The sequence below is a fragment of the Thalassophryne amazonica genome, chromosome 13, assembly GCF_902500255.1.
Source record: "Thalassophryne amazonica chromosome 13, fThaAma1.1, whole genome shotgun sequence".
NCBI classification, from domain to species: Eukaryota; Metazoa; Chordata; class Actinopteri; order Batrachoidiformes; family Batrachoididae; genus Thalassophryne; species Thalassophryne amazonica.
This window is the reverse complement of record NC_047115.1, coordinates 85,775,155-85,796,493: the sequence shown is the minus strand read 5'-3', so window position 1 is coordinate 85,796,493 and position 21,339 is coordinate 85,775,155. Positions and strand designations below refer to the sequence as shown.

General features: G+C 41.6%; 1 protein-coding gene across 1 annotated transcript in view; it reads right to left on the bottom strand.

Annotated features, from left to right (window-relative positions):
• The window catches only part of atp6v1ba (ATPase, H+ transporting, lysosomal, V1 subunit B, member a), a 199,072-nt gene that overhangs the window by 66,745 nt on the left and 110,988 nt on the right, over positions 1-21,339 (bottom strand). Inside the window, exon 6 of the mRNA XM_034184230.1 lies at positions 5,561-5,700. Within this exon, the coding sequence (XP_034040121.1) occupies positions 5,561-5,700 (140 nt within the window). The remainder of the gene's footprint in view (positions 1-5,560; positions 5,701-21,339) is intronic.

Genomic DNA, 21,339 nt, shown 5'->3' with positions numbered 1-21,339 from the left:
TTATTTACTCTGTGCAGGTCTGCTTCACATGAGGCAAATTTACATTTTTGTTAATTAAAAAGAAAGAAAATACAGGATCTAACAGCTTTATTCCTGTTTGAGGCAATTTGTTTCAGATCGAAAGAACAGGTTTTGACAGAAACATTAAAATGCCTGTTGCGTTTGAGTCAGATGGGAATATTAGGCTTGAACCGAACTTTAATGGCCTCCAGATCCAAGACCGATGGCGTCTGATATGGACACTTTGGTTTTCAACAAAAGTTATCTGAGAGCTGCTGGGGACAGATGAGGACAAGCCGAGTGACCCCGAGACCTCAGAGCACAGGGACAAAATCAGAGGGGTGAGGTTAAGTTCACCTGTGTACAGTGTGCTGGATTCTAAACGTTTCTAAACACCCCAAAACTATTGAGTGGTTTTTGGGGGGGAGGGGTGGTTTCATATAGAGTGCCTTAATTGAAAGAGTTGCGACATGATGAGTCAAAAAAAAAAAAAAAAAAAAATGGTTACATGGCTCATAGTGCTATCTTGGGTTCAAAATAGTGTTTGCCGTTAATGTGTCTGCATGGAAATCCAGCTATTTTATTTATTTATTCACTGAAAATGACAACTCAATAGACACAAGGGCTTCAAGATGTACAAAACAGAAGAAAAATTTGGGGAAATAAAGTCATCCGACATTATCGTCAAAGCTTTAAGAGATAAATTTATTGTTCAGTCCCATGTACAGTAAAACTCACCTAAACCGTCATTGTAAAACCAGATATTCACAGTCACCGGACAAAAATTTCGGTGTACAAAAAGTTACAAAAAGTTTTTGTATTGTTTTCCATGTAATAAACACAGAATATAACAGATTTTGTACAACAGATTTTGGCTCAGACTGGATAAAATGTCCCATCTGATCACAATGTATTTCCATGTATTTCCATTAAAACCCCTCTCATGTGGGACCAGAGTGATTAAAAGACAGACGGTTTATTTTTTTCACACCGTGTTCAGACTCTGAGCCACAGCCCGACATGCACCTGTTAAATCAGACACAAAAGGCTGTGATTTGACACTTTTCTGCGTTTACTCCATCTCCCGTCATATTTTAATAGTTTTTACAGTGTGTACGCTGATTACAAATGGATCAGAAAAGTCTGCAACTTTACATCACAAAGTCAGTAAAAGAGGAAATTGTACAGCTTACCTTTGATTGGGAGGTGATGATTGTAGAAATAAAAGCTTGTTGCAGGTCAAATTAGTCCATAATAAAGCAACAGAAAACTTTAAAACTGTCATGCACGGCGGCGTCATGACACGGTTACAGAGCTGCAGAAGCATACGAGGTCTGTCAATAAAGTATAGGTCCTTTTTATTTTTTTCAAAAACTATATGGATTTCATTCATACGTTTTTACGTCAGACATGCTTGAACCCTCGTGCGCATGCGTGAGTTTTTCCATGCCTGTCGGTGACGTCAATCGCCTGTGAGCACTCCTTGTGGGAGAAGTCGTCCAGCCCCTCGTCAGAATTCCTTTGTCTGAGAAGTTGCTGAGAGACTGGTGCTTTGTTTGATCAAAATTTTTTCTAAACCTGTGAGACACATCGAAGTGGACACGGTTCGAAAAATTAAGCTGGTTTTCGGTGAAAATTTTAACGGCTGATGAGAGGTTTTGAGGTGATACTGTCGCTTTAAGGACTTCCCACGGTGCGAGACGTCGCGCAGCGCTCTCAGGCGCCATCGTCAGCCTGTTTCAAGCTGAAAACCTCCACATTTCAGGCTCTATTGATCCAGGACGTCGTGAGAGAACAGAGAAGTTTCAGAAGAAGTCGGTTTCAGCATTTTATCCGGATATTCCACTGTTAAAAGAGATTTTTTTAATGAAAGACGTGCGGACGGATTGCAGCGTCGGCTCGCAGCCACTGCGACGCTCCGCCACAGAAAAAACACCTCTGTTGGAAGCCTTAAGGACAAGTTGGAACATGTCCAGCTGTTAAACAATTTCTCATATACTCACTCCACTGAAAGCCATCAAAAGCCGCCTGGATTTTACAAATGGTTATCAACATGGAGGTGTTTTTCCTGTGCCACCGCACCACGCCGGCTGCGTCCTGACACGCGGACCCGTCCACACATCTTTCATTAAAAAAATCTCCTTTAACAGTGGAATATCCGGATAAAATGCTGAAACCGACTTCTTCTGAAACTTCTCTGTTCTCTCACGACGTCCTGGATCAATAGAGCCTGAAATGTGGAGGTTTTCAGCTTGAAACAGGCTGATGACGGCGCCTGGGACCGCTGCGCGACGTCTCGCACCGTGGGAAGTCCTTAAAGCGACAGTATCACCTCAAAATCTCTCATCAGCCGTTAAACTTTCACCGAAAACCAGCTTAATTTTTCGAACCGTGTCCACTTCGATGTGCCTCACAGGTTTAGAAAAAAGTTTGATCAAACAAAGCGCCAGTCTCTCAGCAACTTCTCAGACAAAGGAATTCTGACGAGGGGCTGGGCGACTCCTCTCACAAGGAGTGCTCACAGGCGAATGACGTCACCGACAGGCGTGGAAAAACTCACGAGGGTTCAAGCATGTCTGACGTAAAAACATATGAATGAAATCCATATAGTTTTTGAAAAAAATAAAAAGGACCTATACTTTATTGACAGACCTCGTAAATCAGGCTTTAAATTAATTAATAAATCATCATAAATTGTAAATTTATGTAAATTTGATAGTTTAACTATTTTTATATTTATTTTGATAGCACCTGTACCTGGATATGTTGCTGTATGTTGTTAAATGATTAAAAAAAAAATGTTGAAAACATAAAAGGTCTATTCAGTAGTTCAGCGTAGATGGACCCAAAATGGTGCCATGTTCTGAGTTGATGCCACTCTTTCAATTAAGGCACACTAGTTACATAACGACTGGAGCAGTACACTTGAATGTTTTTGAAGAATGAATGGAACATTGTGTTTTTATAGCATTCTGTAATCTGCCTCAGGACACTGACGAGTCCTCTGTTTCTCTGGCTTTCCTCCCAAACACAGCTATCATTTGTGTGAAGTACATTTCAATCAAGACCTTAAATATAGTTTCACACAAGCTGTTTTTATTGTTGTAATATTGAATGATGACAAAAATGTGTGCACAGTGTGTACAGGATTACAGCTGACAGTAGAAATGTTCTCTATTAAATATTGCCTTATTGTTCAGACCTTTCTTTGGGCAAGTTACGAACATTTGTCTCAGTGTTATGCATAGATCCAGTCATGTCTGAGTAGATACACAGAGGATGTTTGTGTTGCCCCCACAGCGTTCTACATGAGTGACTTGCAGAGTACTCAGTGCACACGTGCCAAACAATGTAACAATGGTTTATTGGACTCATTTAATTTGGAGTATTTTGTGATCACCAGTTATACAGCTGGTGATTTTTTTAAACATTATGAAATGCTGTATTCAAACAACAACATAAGTACACCTCTTTGTACATCCCACCTTCAAACACAGTCTCATACAACCATCCATGAGAAACCTACTTAAGCTCCCAATTTTCTATAGGAATACAAACTTCCTACAGGCACTGCACTCGTCATTAAAATTTGGCAAATCTGTGACGATGTTCTGTGCACCATCCTTCTATCTGTAAAATAAAAACAGAATAAAAATACATCAAGAACCGACAGAGAAGTGTTTTTTGTACAAGATGGGCGACAACGATGACACACTCCTCATGATGGCATGAGGTCATCATGGCCTTACAAGCCAGATGACCTTATAAATAAATTGTATTTTAAAATACAACAGAACACCCTCTCGCCAGGTACTGAAATTCAAGGCCCAACTCGCAACTCTTTGTCTGATTGAACTATGCATCTTCAGACTGGCCGGGTCCTCCCAAGCAGGAATACCACTCAACAAACATGGGTTTTCTTTAATAATATAATTATATTGTTGTTATTGTCATTACACATATATATGTACATACAATGAAATATTCATTTAACCCATCCTAATTACAGTTAGACACCATGCAACCACTCGGAGCAGCGGGCAGCCACAGTCCAGTGCCCGGGGACCAACTCCAGATGTAGAGGCGCTGCCTTGGTCAAGGGCAGAAAAAGGAGCAGACCCTAAATAAGCATGTTTTTGATTGTTGGAGGGATCCCACAATCTTCTTGCTGTGAGGCACTAGGTGCTCAAAGGACTCCAGTCACCCCAGCCCTACACCTGGAACACACTGCAATCAGGATAGCTGTGTCACGTGGGACAGGGGAGGTGATGGTCTAGTGGTTAAGCTTTGGGTTTGAGACCAGCAGATCCTCAGTTCAATTCCCAGCCTGACAGGAAAATTGCTAAGGTCCCTTGGGCAAGGTCCTTAACCCCTTCATTGCTGCCGATGTGTAGTGGGTGCCTTGAATGGCAGCAGCCTGACACTGGGGTGAATGTGAGCCATTGATGTGTAAAGCGTTTTGAGCATCTGAAGCAGATGCTATATGAATGCAGTGCTATAAGTGTTACATAAATGCAGTCCACATGTGTGCAGTTACACGTGCAGCATTTCAGCTGTGTTGCTGTTCAATGTGTCCTCATCATTTGTATGTAGCAATATCTTTTATTCCACGTGATCCTCTGTGATCGTTTTACAGTGTGCATTCAGTGTGGGCATTTTTGTGTGTGCTTGCACATTTTTGTTTTTAACCGGATCAGCAGTTCCAGCTGTTCAAACAAGCAGAGCTGCTCAATTTTGTATAATAAAACCTACGACTGCTATTTAAATGAAAAACAAAAAAGCTATAGGCCAGCCCACCATTCATCTGACAATATGTCAGCCTCATTACTGGGCTCAAAGGGATGGCAATGATGTAATGAAAGTACATGTTAAGATATGAATCTAATATTTTGTACAGGAAAAACTCTATTGTCACAGTGATGTTTGTGGCTCACAAAGAAGGGCATATGGTTCTTAATTTTACAGTTATTGTTTTACTTAAAAATGAAATGCAGCACAGATAAATAATTTACATCTCATCTGAATTTAAATGTGTGTGTTTTAATGAGTCAATTTATAAAAAGGAATGTACAAATTTAGGATAGAGTCAACTTGTATCTACAATGAGTAGGCCATCACAGTAAGAGTTAACAGGTTAATTCTAGCACAGGATGTGGTGCTCTTCAATTAAAATACAAGAACAAAATCTGTATATATATCAGGATCAAGCAAAATAGCTTACAATGAAAGGAAAATTCAGTATTATGCCACACACACAGACATACACACACTTATGTGTGAGCACTGGCATATAATGACCAATATGACGACAAATCTGAACAATGTTTGGAAGATATCTGCAAATACTGAAAGGAGACATGACTCATGATGTAGGAAAAACCCCAAGAAGGAAGTGCAACTTAATCAGGAGTCATGTGACACTGAGTGAAACAGACAGCCCACATGACAGCTCCAATTCAGACTATGGTTAGTGGAACACTATGTTGCTCAACAATATCTGAAGGACTTTGGCTTAGGTTCATACATCAAGGGGCAAATTTTGTCAGTTTGATAGTCTCACCTCATTGTGCGGCAGTCCAGCAGCAGAGAAAATGGGGATCTTCTGTCCTCTCGCAATGCTGTTCATCCCATCAATGGCTGAGATACCTGTCTGGATCATCTCCTCTGGGTAGATACGGCACTGAGGATTAATGGGCTGACCTATAAATCAAAGAAACACTATCAGCTACAGCACACTCTGAGGAAAAGCAAAAAGGCTGAGGCTATAAGTGCGCACATGTGCATCTGCAACCCACATGCTATGGATTCAGACCACAATTGCAATAATTACTAACTGATTACTGCAGTATTTTGTGGACTTTTTTTTTTTTTTTTTTTTTACATTTTACTTATCTTCCATCTTATATTTCAAAGCAACTTGTGTATAAAAGGATACTGCATTATCATCCATGGCTACAAGAAGGCATCATGTGACAAACTGTGTGTGTGTGTGTGTATATATATTATACAAACGCCTCGTCCAAAATAACTTTTCTTCATCCAATATTTCTCTATGTTGGACGACCTGCCATCCGTCAACTGTTATGTTTTCCACCCCCTCCCAAATTAAGCAAACAAAGAGTCAAGTAAATTAGATTAATTTATTTTGTTGTGTATACACCTGTTTCTTTGCTTCCACAATTTTCCAAATTATTAGAAAAGTTATTCAATAACAGATTAGACAAATTCATAAATAAACATAAATTACTTACTGATAGTCAATATGGATTCAGAGCACATAGTTCAACATCACTTGCATTAATAGAATCAGTTGAGGAGATTACAAACGCCATAGACCACAAATTACATTCAGTTGGAATATTTATAGACCTTAAAAAGGCTTTTGATACAATCAATCATGACATATTAATCAGTAAACTTGAACAGTATGGGATTAGGGGGTTGGTGTTGCACTGGGTGAGAAGCTACTTAAGTAACAGAAAACAGTTTGTGAAGTTGGGGGAATATACATCATCATGCTTGGACAATGCTTGTGGCGTCCCACAGGGGTCAGTATTGGGTCCAAAACTGACTGCTTTCTTGTGGTCTACTGGCCTCTACTGGTGGTTGGCTCTCACTGCGGTATTGTATCACTTCCTGTTCTGGAGCACAGCGGTGTTTTTCTGTATCTGTTAGCTGTTTAATCTGCGCAGTTAGATTGATCTAGTTATCTAGATTACGATTTGTTTCCCAGTGTAATCTTTACGTGCCTTAACTAAAGCACTCCCTCTGCTGAATCACCTCTAAATTATTTACACATTATTCACTTTGTGTGTTTTTAGGAATCTGCTAGCTTAGCGCAGCTACTAGCTCTTAGCCGATTTAGCACGGCGGCTTCTCCTGTCTCTCCTGCACTTTTCTGCTCTGGGTGTGAAATGTTTAGTTATTCCTCGGCCTCCTTTAGCAGTAATGGTACTTGTAATAAGTGTAGCTTATTCGTAGCTTTGGAGGCCAGGCTGGGCGAATTGGAGACTCGGCTCCGCACCGTGGAAAATTCTACAGCTAGCCAGGCCCCTGTAGTCGGTGCGGACCAAGGTAGCTTAGCCGCCGTTAGTTACCCCCTGGCAGATCCCGAGCAGCCGGGAAAGCAGGCTGACTGGGTGACTGTGAGGAGGAAGCGTAGCCCTAAACAGAAGCCCCGTGTACACCGCCAACCCGTTCACATCTCTAACCGTTTTTCCCCACTCGACGACACACCCGCCGAGGATCAAACTCTGGTTATTGGCGACTCTGTTTTGAGAAATGTGAAGTTAGCGACACCAGCAACCATAGTCAATTGTCTTCCGGGGGCCAGAGCAGGCGACATTGAAGGAAATTTGAAACTGCTGGCTAAGGCTAAGCGTAAATTTGGTAAGATTGTAATTCACGTCGGCAGTAATGACACCCGGTTACGCCAATCGGAGGTCACTAAAATTAACATTAAATCGGTGTGTAACTTTGCAAAAACAATGTCGGACTCTGTAGTTTTCTCTGGGCCCCTCCCCAAACGGACCGGGAGTGACATGTTTAGCCGCATGTTCTCCCTGAATTGCTGGCTGTCTGAGTGGTGTCCAAAAATGAGGTGGGCTTCATAGATAATTGGCAAAGCTTCTGGGGAAAACCTGGTCTTGTTAGGAGAGACGGCACCCATCCCACTTTGGATGGAGCAGCTCTCATTTCTAGAAATCTGGCAAATTTTCTTAAATACTCCAAACCGTGACTATCCAGGGTTGGGACCAGGAAGCAGAGTTGTAGTCTTACACTCCTCTCTGTAGCTTCTATCTATTCTATCTAATCTATTTAAGCATAAAAATTCAAAAAGAAAAAATAATATAGCACCTTCAACTGCACCACAGACTAAAACAGTTAAATGTGGTCTATTAAACATTAGGTCTCTCTCTTCTAAGTCCCTGTTGGTAAATGATATAATAATTGATCAACATATTGATTTATTCTGCCTTACAGAAACCTGGTTACAGCAGGATGAATATGTTAGTTTAAATGAGTCAACACCCCCGAGTCACACTAACTGTCAGAATGCTCGTAGCACGGGCCGGGGCGGAGAATTAGCAGCAATCTTCCATTCCAGCTTATTAATTAATCAAAAACCCAGACAGAGCTTTAATTCATTTGAAAGCTTGACTCTTAGTCTTGTCCATCCAAATTGGAAGTCCCAAAAACCAGTTTATTTGTTATTATCTATCGTCCACCTGGTCGTTACTGTGAGTTTCTCTGTGAATTTTCAGACCTTTTGTCTGACTTAGTGCTTAGCTCAGATAAGATAATTATAGTGGGCGATTTTAACATCCACACAGATGCTGAGAATGACAGCCTCAACACTGCATTTAATCTATTATTAGACTCTATTGGCTTTGCTCAAAAAGTAAATGAGTCCACCCACCACTTTAATCATATCTTAGATCTTGTTCTGACTTATGGCATGGAATTAGAAGACTTAACAGTATTCCCTGAAAACTCCCTGCTGTCTGATCATTTCTTAATAACATTTACATTTACTCTGATGGAATACCCAGCAGTGGGGAATAAGTTTCATTACACTAGAAGTCTTTCAGAAAGCGCTGTAACTAGGTTTAAGGATATGATTCCTTCTTTATGTTCTCTAATGCCATATACCAACACAGTGCAGAGTAGCTACCTAAACTCTGTAAGTGAGATAGAGTATCTCGTCAATAGTTTTACATCCTCATTGAAGACAACTTTGGATGCTGTAGCTCCTCTGAAAAAGAGAGCTTTAAATCAGAAGTGCCTGACTCCGTGGTATAACTCACAAACTCGTAGCTTAAAGCAGATAACCCGTAAGTTGGAGAGGAAATGGCGTCTCACTAATTAGGATCTTCACTTAGCCTGGAAAAAGAGTTTTTAGAATTCATCATAGTACAGAAACAGCATTAGTGAAGGTTACAAATGATCTTCTTATGGCCTCGGACAGTGGACTCATCTCTGTGCTTGTTCTGTTAGACCTCAGTGCTGCTTTTGATACTGTTGACCATAAAATTTTATTACAGAGATTAGAGCATGCCATAGGTATTAAAGGCACTGCGCTGCGGTGGTTTGAATCATATTTGTCTAATAGATTACAATTTGTTCATGTACATGAGGAATCTTCTTCACAGACTAGGGTTAATTATGGAGTTCCACAAGGTTCTGTGCTAGGACCAATTTTATTCACTTTATACATGCTTCCCTTAGGTAGTATTATTAGATGGTATTGCTTAAATTTTCATTGTTACGCAGATGATACCCAGCTTTATCTATCCATGAAGCCAGAGGACACACACCAATTAGCTAAACTGCAGGATTGTCTTACAGACATAAAGACATGGATGACCTCTAATTTCCTGCTTTTAAACTCAGATAAAACTGAAGTTATTGTACTTGGCCCCACAAATCTTAGAAACATGGTGTCTAACCAGATCCTTACTCTGGATGGCATTGCCCTGGCCTCTAGTAATACTGTGAGAAATCTTGGAGTCATTTTTGATCAGGATATGTCATTCAAAGTGCATATTAAACAAATATGTAGGACTGCTTTTTTGCATTTACGCAATATCTCTAAAATTAGAAAGGTCTTATCTCAGAGTGATGCTGAAAAACTAATTCATGCATTTATTTCCTCTAGGCTGGACTATTGTAATTCATTATTATCAGGTTGTCCTAAAAGTTCCCTAAAAAGCCTTCAGTTAATTCAAAATGCTGCAGCTAGAGTACTGACGGGGACTAGAAGGAGAGAGCATATCTCACCCATATTGGCCTCTCTTCATTGGCTTCCTGTTAATTCTAGAATAGAATTTAAAATTCTTCTTCTTACTTATAAGGTTTTGAATAATCAGGTCCCATCTTATCTTAGGGACCTCGTAGTACCATATCACCCCAATAGAGCGCTTCGCTCTCAGACTGCAGGCTGACTTGTAGTTCCTAGGGTTTGTAAGAGTAGATTGGGAGGCAGAGCCTTCAGCTTTCAGGCTCCTCTCCTGTGGAACCAGCTCCCAATTCAGATCAGGGAGACAGACACCCTCTCTACTTTTAAGATTAGGCTTAAAACTTTCCTTTTTGCTAAAGCTTATAGATAGGGCTGGATCGGGTGACCCTGAACCATCCCTTAGTTATGCTGCTATAGACGTAGACTGCTGGGGGGTTCCCATGATGCACTGTTTCTTTCTCTTTTTGGCTCTGTATGCACCACTCTGCATTTAATCATTAGTGATCGATCTCTGCTCCCCTCCACAGCATGTCTTTTTCCTGGTTCTCTCCCTCAGCCCCAACCAGTCCCAGCAGAAGACTGCCCCTCCCTGAGCCTAGTTCTGCTGGAGGTTTCTTCCTGTTAAAAGGGAGTTTTTCCTTCCCACTGTAGCCAAGTGCTTGCTCACAGGGGGTCGTTTTGACCGTTGGGGTTTTACATAATTATTGTATGGCCTTGCCTTACAATATAAAGCGCCTTGGGGCAACTGTTTGTTGTGATTTGGCGCTATATAAAAAAAAATTGATTGATTGATTGAAAACTGTTTCTAATTTATATAAATGATATTGTCAATGTTTCCAAAATATTAAAATTAGTATTATTTGCAGATGACACAAGCATTTTTTGTTCAGGGGGGGATTTGCAGGAGTTACTGAGGAGGATCAGTATAGAAATGGGAAAATTGAAAATATGGTTTGACAGAAACAAATTATCATTAAACTTAAGTAAAACAAAATACATGTTATTTGGCTATTGTAATACAGACATACAGGTTCAGTTACACAATGGAGCGCGAAATTGGCAGGGGAGGTGTTGCATTCACTCTACTGTACTGTTGTCCAGGGGGTAGATATTGAAAGGGTACAAGTTTCTGGGGGTGATAAAAGATGATAAGATAAACTGGAAGACTCATATAAAACATATACAAAGTAAACTGTCAAGAAGCATTTCAGTTCTAAACAAAGCGAAACATATTCTGGACCACAACTCACTCCGCATTCTTTACTGCTCACTGGTTTTACCATATTTACAGTACTTTGCAGAGGTATGGGGTAATACTTATAAAGGTACAACACAATCACTATCAGTAATGCAGAAAAGAGCTATAAGAATTATTCATAATACTGGCTATAGAAATCATACAAATCCACTATTTTTACAATCCAAATTCTTAAAATTCACAGACTTGATTCATTTTCAAACAGTACAAATCGTGTATAAAGCAATAAACAATTTACTCTACTGCCATCTCTCCTAGACATTTCCATGCCTCCACTGGAATGTCATCTGGACCAACTGCCTTTCCACTCTTCATCCTCTTCAGAGCAGCCCTCACTTCTTCCTTACTAATCTCTTGTACTTCCTGATTTACTCTCACCACATCATCCAGCCTTTTCTCTCGCTCATTTTCTTTATTCATCAGCTCTTCAAAATATTCCCTCCAACTTCTAGCACACACTCCTCACTTGTCAGCACATTACCTCATAGTAACTTTTCTGACACCTCCTGCTTAAAACCCAAAAAGTCAGAAGGATCGTGAGGCCCCGCTTTCACAGTCTGTATTCATACTAAAAATCAAGATCAAGCGACCTTAATGTGCATGTGCATCTTTTACCACCCTAACCTGCTGCACATCCTTTCCAGCTCTGTCCCTTTTTTGGCCAATCGGTACAAGTTCTTTTCTCCTTCCTAACTATTCAACTTCTTGTACAGCTTGCAATATGCCTTTTCCTTCACTTTTGACACTTCTCTTTTCGCCTCTTTTCCATCTCCTTGTACTGCTGTCTACTTTCTTCATCTCTATGACTATCCCAAAACTTTTTGCCAACCTCTTTCTCCTTATGCTTTCCTGAACCTCTTCATTCCACCACCAAGTCTCCTTGTCTTCCTTCCACTGTCCAGATGTCATACCAAGTACTGTCCTTGCTGTCTCCCTCACCACATCTGCAGTACTTTTCCAGTTTTCCAAAATTGCTTCCCTCCAACCAGTGCTTCTCTCACCTGCTCGCTAAATTTCACACAACAGTCTTCCTCCTTCAGCTTCCACCCTCTGATCCTTTGTTGAGCTCTCACTCTCTTCTTCTTTACCTCTAAATTCATCCTACAAACAACCATCCTATGCTGTCTAACAACACTCTCTCCTGCCACCACCTTACAGTCTCTGATTTCCTTTAGCTTGCCTCTCCTTTAAAGAATGTAGTCCACCTGTGTGCACCTTCCTCCACTCTTATATGTTACCCTGTGCTCCTCCCTTTTCTTAAAGTAGGTATTCACCACAGCCATTTCCATCCTTTTTGCAAAATCAACTACCATCTGTCCTTCCCCATTCCTATCCTTGATACCATATCTACCCATTACTTCCTCATCACCTCTGTTCCCTTCACCAACATGGCCATTGAAATCCGCTCCTATCACCACTCTTTCATGCTTGGGCACACTCTACACCACCTCATCTAACACACTCCAGAAATCTTCTTTCTCCTTCATCTCACAACCTACCTGTGGGGCATATGCACTGATGATATTCATTATCGCCCCATCAATTTCCAACTTCACACTCATCACCCTGTCAGACACTCGCTTAGCCTCCAACACACGTTTAACATACTCTTCCTTTAAAATGACCCCAACACCATTTCTCTTCCTGTCCTCACCATGGTACAACGTTGTTAACCCAGGCAGTGAAAGATCCGGTATGAAAATTCGATTCTTAGTCTGCATTGCTGGGATGGCTTGTTTTACAATGGATGCCCTTCTTGACGCAACCCTCCTCATTTATCCGGGCTTGGGAACGGCACTCAGAATTTACTTGCTGCACACCCCATGTAGCTGAGTTATATATATATATATACATATATACAAAGCCTGGCAATAATTATGGAATCACCGGCTTCGGAGGATGTTCATTCAGTTGTTTAATTTTGTAGAAAAAAAGCAGATCACAGACATAACACAAAACTAAAGTCATTTCAAATGGCTTTAACAACTTTCTGGCTTTAAGAAACACTATAAGAAATCAGGAAAAAAAATTGTGGCAGTCAGTAATGGTTACTTTTTTTTAGACCAAGCAGAGAGAAAAAAATATGGAATCAATCAATTCTGATGAATAAATTATGGAATCACCCTGTAAATTTTCATCCCCAAAACTAACACCTGCATCAAATCAGATCTGCTCGTTAGTCTGCATCTAAAAAGGAGTGATCACACCTTGGAGAGCTGTTGCACCAAGTGGACTGACATGAATCATGGCTCCAACACAATGCTCTGTTTTGGCAACGCGGCAATGCGCGAAGCCTCCGCTCCTCTTTCCATGACAAAAACTCCTGTAACAGTGGAATGTGCCGTTCATTTCCAAACTGGACACTGTGTTTTATCCGGGACATCGTCTGACTAGCACAGAAATTGTGAAAAGACATGGAAACAGCACTTTTTCGGCACATTGAGACAGACGTGCGGAGGAATTCCGCACGTCGCGGAGGTGCCGCATGGCGCACAGCAACGCCGTGATGAAGCCTCACGGGACATGTTCTGGCATGTCCAGGCACATCCACAATTTCTCGGATAATCACTCGATGGAAAAACCACCGACAGCTGTATGAACGCCATCTCAAAGCCGTCCTGTGAGACCAAAACGGAGGTGGTTTTGTCTCGCTCCAGTAGCAAATCCATCGTGACGCACGAAGCCTCTGCTCGGCTTTCCATGACAAAATCTCTTGTTAAAAGTGAAATCTGCCGGAAAATGGTTGATGTCCAGCTCTTGTGATAACCAGAGAAATGGCACACGATGGTCACGGATCCAGACAGCCATCCGTTTAGAAATGAAATGGTCGTCCAGCCTGTCGATGGCGGCTTTGGAGCGCGGCGCACCCCACAGCCGCTGGGGGCCGTCCTTAAAGCGACAGTAACACTCCTTATTTTCTACCAAGCCCGTAACATTTTCACCGAAAGCCAGATAAATTTTTCTAATGGTTTCCAGCTGCCAGTCCCTAACAGTTTCTGAAAAAATTCTAATGGAAAAAAAGCCCAAATCATTCCACCATTTCCTGACAATGAAAATCCGACGAGGGGGCTGGACCACTCCTCACTCAAAGCCTGCTCACAGGCGAATGATGCAACCGACAGGCGTGGAAAAACTCACGAATGCGCACGAGGGTTCAAGCTTGTCTGACGCAATCACACGTGATTCAAATCCATATGGTTTTTGAAAAAAATAATAAGGTCGGATACTTTTATAATAGACCTCGTATACACATATATACATATACACATATACATATATATATATATCAAATAAAACCTTATAAGTAAGAACAAGAATTTTAAATTCTATTCTGGAATTAACAGGAAGCCAATGAAGAGAGGCCAATATGGGTGAAATATGCTCTCTCCTTCCAGTCCCCGTCAGTGCTCTAGCTGCAGCATTTTGAATTAACTGAAGGCTTTTCAGGGAACTTTTAGGACAACCTGATAATAATGAATTACAGTAGTCCAGCCTAGAGGAAATAAATGCATGAATTAGCTTTTCAGCATCACTCTGAGACAAGACCTTTCTAATTTTACAGATACAGAGCAAATGCAAAAAAAGCAGTCCTACATATTTGCTTAATATGCGCATTGAAGGACATGTCCTGATCAAAAATGACTCCAAGATTTCTCACAGTATTACTGGAGGTCAGGGTAATGCCATCCAGAGTAAGGATCTGATTAGACACCATGTTTCTAAGATTTGTGGGGCCAAGCACAATAACTTCAGTTTTATCTGAATTTAAAAGCAGGAAATTAGAGGTCATAAATGTCTTCATGTCTGAAAGACATTCCTGCAGTTTAACTAATTGGTGTGTCCCCTCTGGCTTCATGGATAGATAAAGCTGGGTATCATCTGCGTAACAATGAAAATTTAAGCAACGCTTTCAAATAACACTTGCTAAGGGAAGCATGTATAAAGTGAATAAAATTGGTCCTAGCACAGAACCTTGTGGAACTCCATAATTAACCTTAGTCTATGAAGAAGACTCCCCATTTACATGAACAAATTGTAATCTATTAGATAAATACGAGGTCTATTAGAAAAGTATCCGACCTTATTATTTTTTTCAAAAACCATATGGATTTGAATCACGTGTGATTGCGTCAGACAAGCTTGAACCCTCATGCACATGCATGAGTTTTTCCACGCCTGTCGGTTGCATCATTCGCCTGTGAGCAGGCTTTGAGTGAGGAGTGGTCCACCCCCTCGGCGTATTTTCATTGTCAGGAAATGGCGGAATGATTTGGGCTTTTTTTCCTTCAGAATTTTTTCAGGAACTGTTAGAGAAGCCTCCGCTCCTCTTTCCATGACAAACACTCCTGTAACAGTGGAATGTGCCGTTCATTTCCAAACAGGACGCTGTGTTTTATCCGGGACGTCGTCTGACTAGCACAGGAATTGTGAAAAGACGTGGACATCAGCACTTTTTCAGCACATTGAGACAGACGTGCGGAGGAATTACGCACGTTGCGGCGGTGCCGCATGGCGCACAGCAACGCCGTGATGAAGCCTAACGGGACATGTTCTGGCATGTCCAGGCACATCCACAATATCTCGGATAATCACTCGTGGAAAAACCACCAACAGCTGTCTGAACACCATCTCAAAGCAGTCCTGTGAGACCAAAACGGAGGTGGTTTTGTCTCACTACAGTAGCGAATCCATCATGACGCACGAAGCCTCTGCTCGGCTTTCAATGACAAAATCTCTTGTTAAAAGTGAAATCTGCCGGAAAATGGTTGATGTCCAGCTCTTGTGATAACCAGAGAAATGGCACACGATGGTCACGGATCCAGACAGCCATCCGTTTAGAAATTAAATGGTCGGTCAGCCTGTCGATGGCGGCTTCGGAGCACGGCGCGCCCCACAGCCACTGGGGGCCGTCCTTAAAGTGACAGTAACACTCCTTATTCTCTACCAAGCCTTTAACATTTTCACCGAAAGCCAGATACATTTTTCTAATGGTTTCCAGCTGCCAGTCTAACAGTTTCTGAAAAAATTCTGAAGGGAAAAAAAGCCCAAATCATTCCGCCATTTCCTGACAATGAAAATCCGCCGAGGGGGTGGACCACTCCTCACTCAAAGCCTGCTCACAGGCGAATGACACAACAGACAGGCGTGGAAAAACTCACGCATGCGCACGAGGGTTCAAGCTTGTCTGACGCAATCACACGTGATTCAAATCCATATGGTTACCTTTCTAATAGACCTCGTATGATTCAGACCACTGCAGCGCAGTGTCTTTAATACCTATGGCATACCCTAATCTCTGTAATAAAATTTTATGGTCAACAGTATCAAAAGCTGCACTGAGGTCTAACAGGACAAGCACAGAGGTGAGTTCACTGTTTGAGGCCATAAGAAGATCATTTGTAACCTTCACTAATGCTGTATCTGTACTATAATGAATTCTGAAACCTGACTGAAACTCTTTAAATAGACCATTCCTCTGCAGGTGATCAGTTAGCTGTTCTAAATGAAGATCTTCTAAATTAGTGAGACGCCATTTCCTCTCCAGCTTACGGGTTATCTGCTTTAAGCTGCGAGTTTATGGGTTATACCACGGAGTCAAGCATTTCTGATTTAAGGCTCTCTTTTTCAGAGGAACTACAGCATCCAAAGTTGTGCTCAATGAGGATGTAAAGCTATTGACGAGATAATCTATCTCACTCACAGAGTTTAGGTAGCTACTCTGCACTGTGTTGGTATATGGCATTGAAGAATATAAAGAAGGAATCATATCCTTAAACCTAGTTACAGCGCTTTCAGAAAGACTTCTACTGTAATGAAACTTATTCCCCACTGCTGGGTAGTCCATTAAAGTAAATGTAAATGTTATTAAGAAATGATCAGACAACAGGGGGTTTTCAGGGAATACTGTTAAGTCTTCAATTTCTATGCCATATGTCAGAACAAGATCTAAAGTGGGGTTAAAATGGTGGGTGGGTTCATTTACAGTTTGAGCGAAGCTAACTGAATCTAATAATACATTAAATGCAGTGTTGAGGCTGTCATTCTCAGCATCTATGTGGATGTTAAAATCACCCACTATAATTATCTTATCTGAGTTAAGCACTAAGTCAGACAAATGGTCTGAAAATTCACAGAGAAACTCACAGTAACGACCAGGTGGACGATAGGTAATAACAAATAAAAATGTTTTTTGAGACTTCCAATTTGGATGGACAAGACTAAGAGTCAAGCTTTCAAATGAATTAAAGCTCTGTCTGGGTCGTTGATTAATTAATAAGCTGGAGTGGAAGACTGCTGCTACTCCTCCTCCTCGACCCGTGCTTCGAGCATTTTGACAGTTATTGTGACTAGGGGGTGTTGACTCCTTTAAACTAACATAATCATCCTGCTGTAACCAGGTTTCTGTAAGGCAGAATAAATCAATTTGTTGATCAATTATTATATCATTTACTAACAGGGACTTAGAAGAGAGAGACCTAATGTTTAATGAAGCACATTTAACTGTTTTAGTCTGTGGTGCAGTTGAAGGTGCTATATTATTTTTTCTTTTGAATTTTTATGTTTAAATAGATTTTTAATGGTTATTGGTGGTCTGGGAGCAGGCACCGTCTCTACGGGGATGGGGTATTGGGGGGATGGCAGGGGGAGAGAAGCTGCAGAGAGGTGTGTAAGACTACAACTCTGCTTTCTGGTCCCAATCCTGGATAGTCACGATTTGGAGGGTTTAATAAAATTGGCCAGATTTCTAGAGATGAGAGCTGCTCCATCCAAAGTGGGATGGATGCTGTCTCTCCTAACAAGACCAGGTTTTCCCCAGAAACTTTGCCAATTATCTATGAAGCCCACCTCATTTTGTGGATACCACTCAGACAGCCAGCAATTCAGGGAAAACATGCGGCAAAACATGTTACTCGCGGTCCGATTGGGGAGGGGCCCAGAGAAAGCTAGAGTCCGACATTGTTTTTGCAAAGTTACACACCGATTCAATGTTAATTTTAGGCACCTCCAATTGGCGTAACCGGGTGTCATTACTGCCAACGTGAATTACAATCTTACCAAATTTACGCTTAGCCTTAGCCAGCAGTTTCAAATTTCCTTCAGTGTCGCCTGCTCTGGCCCCCGGAAGACATTTGACTATGGTTGCTGGTGTCGCTAACATCACATTTCTCAAAACAGAGTCACCAATAACCAGAGTTTGTTCCTCGGCAGGTGTGTCGCAGAGTGGGGAAAAACGGTTAGAAATGTGAACGGGTTGGTGGTGTACAGTGGGCTTCTGTTTAGAACTATGCTTCTTCCTCACAGTCACCCAGCTGGACTGCTTTCCCGGCTGCTCGGGATCTGCTGGGGGACAGCTAACGGCGGCTAAGCTACCTTGGTCCGCACCAACTACAGCGGCCTGACTAGCTGTAGGATTTTCCAAGGTTCGGAGCCGAGTCTCCAATTCGCCCAGCCTGGCCTCCAAAGCTACGAACAAGTTACACTTATTACAAGTACTGTTACTGCTAAAGGAGGCCGAGGAATAACTAAACATTTCACACCCAGCGCCGAAAAGTGTTGGAGAGACAGGAGAAGCCGCCATGCTAAACCGGCTAAGAGCTAATAGCTGCGGTAAGCTAGCAGATTCCTAAAAACACATAAAGTGAATAATGTGTGAATAATTTAGAGGTGATTCAGCAGAGAGAGTGCTTTAATTAAGGCACGTGAAGATTACATGGTGAAATAAATCATTATCTAGTTATCTAGATCAATCTAACTAAGCAGACTGAACAGCTAACAGATACAGCAAAACACCGCTGTGCTCCGGAACAGGAAGTGATACAATACTGCAGTGAGAGCAACCACCAGCGTGTGTATATATATATATATATATATATATATATATATACACACACACAAGGTTTGTTAGAAAAGTATCCGACCTTTTTATTTTTTTCAAAAACCATATGGATTTGAATCACATGTGATTACATCAGCCAAGCTTGAACCTTTGTGAGCATGCGTGAGTTTTTTCACGCCTGTCAGTTGCGTCATTCACCTGTGAGCAGGCTTTGTGTGAGCACTGGTCCACCCCTCTCGTCATTTTTTTATTGCGAATAAATGTCTGAACGATTTGGAGCTTTGCTGCATCAATTTTTTTCCAGAAACTGTGAGAGACCTCCAGGTGGACACCATTCGGAAAATTAATATGGCTTTCAGGGACGATTTTATGGGGATTACACAGATTAAGGAGTGATCCAGACGGTTTAAAGACCGCCCACAACTGCTGAGAGCGCGTCGCGCTCCGAGCGCCGATTGACAGGCTCAAACCCCGCTGAAACAACCAGATCATTTCCAACGTGAAGGCTTTGTTGATCCGGGACGTAGTCTGACTTTCACAAAAAGGATGAAGGCGTGGACATCAGCACTTTTTCGGTACATTCCACTGTTACAGGAGGTTTTTTTTCATGGAAAGAAAAGCGGAGGGACACACCACGAACCCCTTCATTACGCGGCACAAAACAACCTCCGTGTTGGTCTCACAGGACGGCTTTTAGGTGGATTTCAGATGGCTGTCGGTTGCTTTTCAGTCGTGTGATTATCCAAGAAATTGAGCATGAGCTGGACATGCCCCAACACGTCCTGTGAGGCTTTCTTCACGGCGTTGTTTTGCGGCATGCGGCTCCACCGCGACGCGCGGAAGTCGGCTCCTCTTTCCATGACAAAAACTCCTGTAACAGTGGAATGTGCCGTTCATTTCTAAACTGGACGCTGTCTTGATCTGGTATGTCGTCTGACTAGCACAGGAATTATGAAAAGACGTGGACATCAGCACCTTTTCGGCACATTGAGACAGACGTGCGGAGGAGTTCCATGCGTCGCGGTGGAGCCGCATGGCGCAAAGCAACACCGTGATGAAGCCTCACAGGACATGTTGGCGCATGTCCAGCTCATATATACACACATATATACATATACATATATATACAAACATATACATATATATACATATATATATATATACATACATATATACACACACATACACACACATATATACACACACATATATACATATATATACACTCACATATATACATATATATACACACACATATACTCAACAAAAATATAAACGCAACACTTTTGGTTTTGCTCCCATTTTGTGTGAGATGAACTCAAAGATCTAAAACTTTTTCCACATACACAATATCACCATTTCCCTCAAATATTGTTCACAAACCAGTCTAAATCTGTGATAGGGAGCACTTCTTTGCTGAGATAATCCATCCCACCTCACAGGTGTGCCATATCAAGATGCTGATTAGACACCATGATTAGTGCACAGGTGTGCCTTAGACTGCCCACAATAAAAGGCCACTCTGAAAGGTGCAGTTTTATCACACAGCACAATGCCACAGATGTCGCAAGATTTGAGGGAGCGTGCAATTGGCATGCTGACTGCAGGAATTTCAACCAGAGCTGTTGCTCGTGTATTGAATGTTCATTTCTCTACCATAAGCCGTCTCCAAAGGCGTTTCAGAGAATTTGGCAGTACATCCAACCAGCCTCACAACTGCAGACCACGTGTAACCACACCAGCCCAGGACCTCCACATCCAGCATGTTCACCTCCAAGATCGTCTGAGACCAGCCACTCGGACAGCTGCTGAAACAATCGGTTTGCATAACCAAAGAATTTCTGCACAACTGTCAGAAACCGTCTCAGGGAAGCTCATCTGCATGCTCGTCATCCTCATCGGGGTCTCGACCTGACTAATTTAGAAGATCTTCACTTAGCCTGGAAAAAGAGTTTGTTGCTCTATAAAAAAGCCCTCCGTAAAGCTAGGACATCTTTCTACTCATCACTAATTGAAGAAAATAAGAACAACCCCAGGTTTCTTTTCAGCACTGTAGCCAGGCTGACAAAGAGTCAGAGCTCTATTGAGCTGAGTATTCCATTAACTTTAACTAGTAATGACTTCATGACTTTCTTTGCTAACAAAATTTTGACTATTAGAGAAAAAATTACTCATAACCATCCCAAAGATGTATCATTATCTTTGGCTGCTTTCAGTGATGCCGGTATTTGGTTAGACTCTTTCTCTCCGATTGTTATGTCTGAGTTATTTTCATTAGTTACTTCATCCAAACCATCAACATGTTTATTAGACCCCATTCCTGCCAGGCTGCTCAAGGAAGTCCTACCATTATTCAATGCTTCAATCTTAAATATGATCAATCTATCTTTGTTAGTTGGTTATGTACCACAGGCCTTTAAGGTGGCAGTAATTAAACCATTACTTAAAAAGCCATCACTTGACCCAGCTATCTTAGCTAATTATAGGCCAATCTCCAACCTTCCT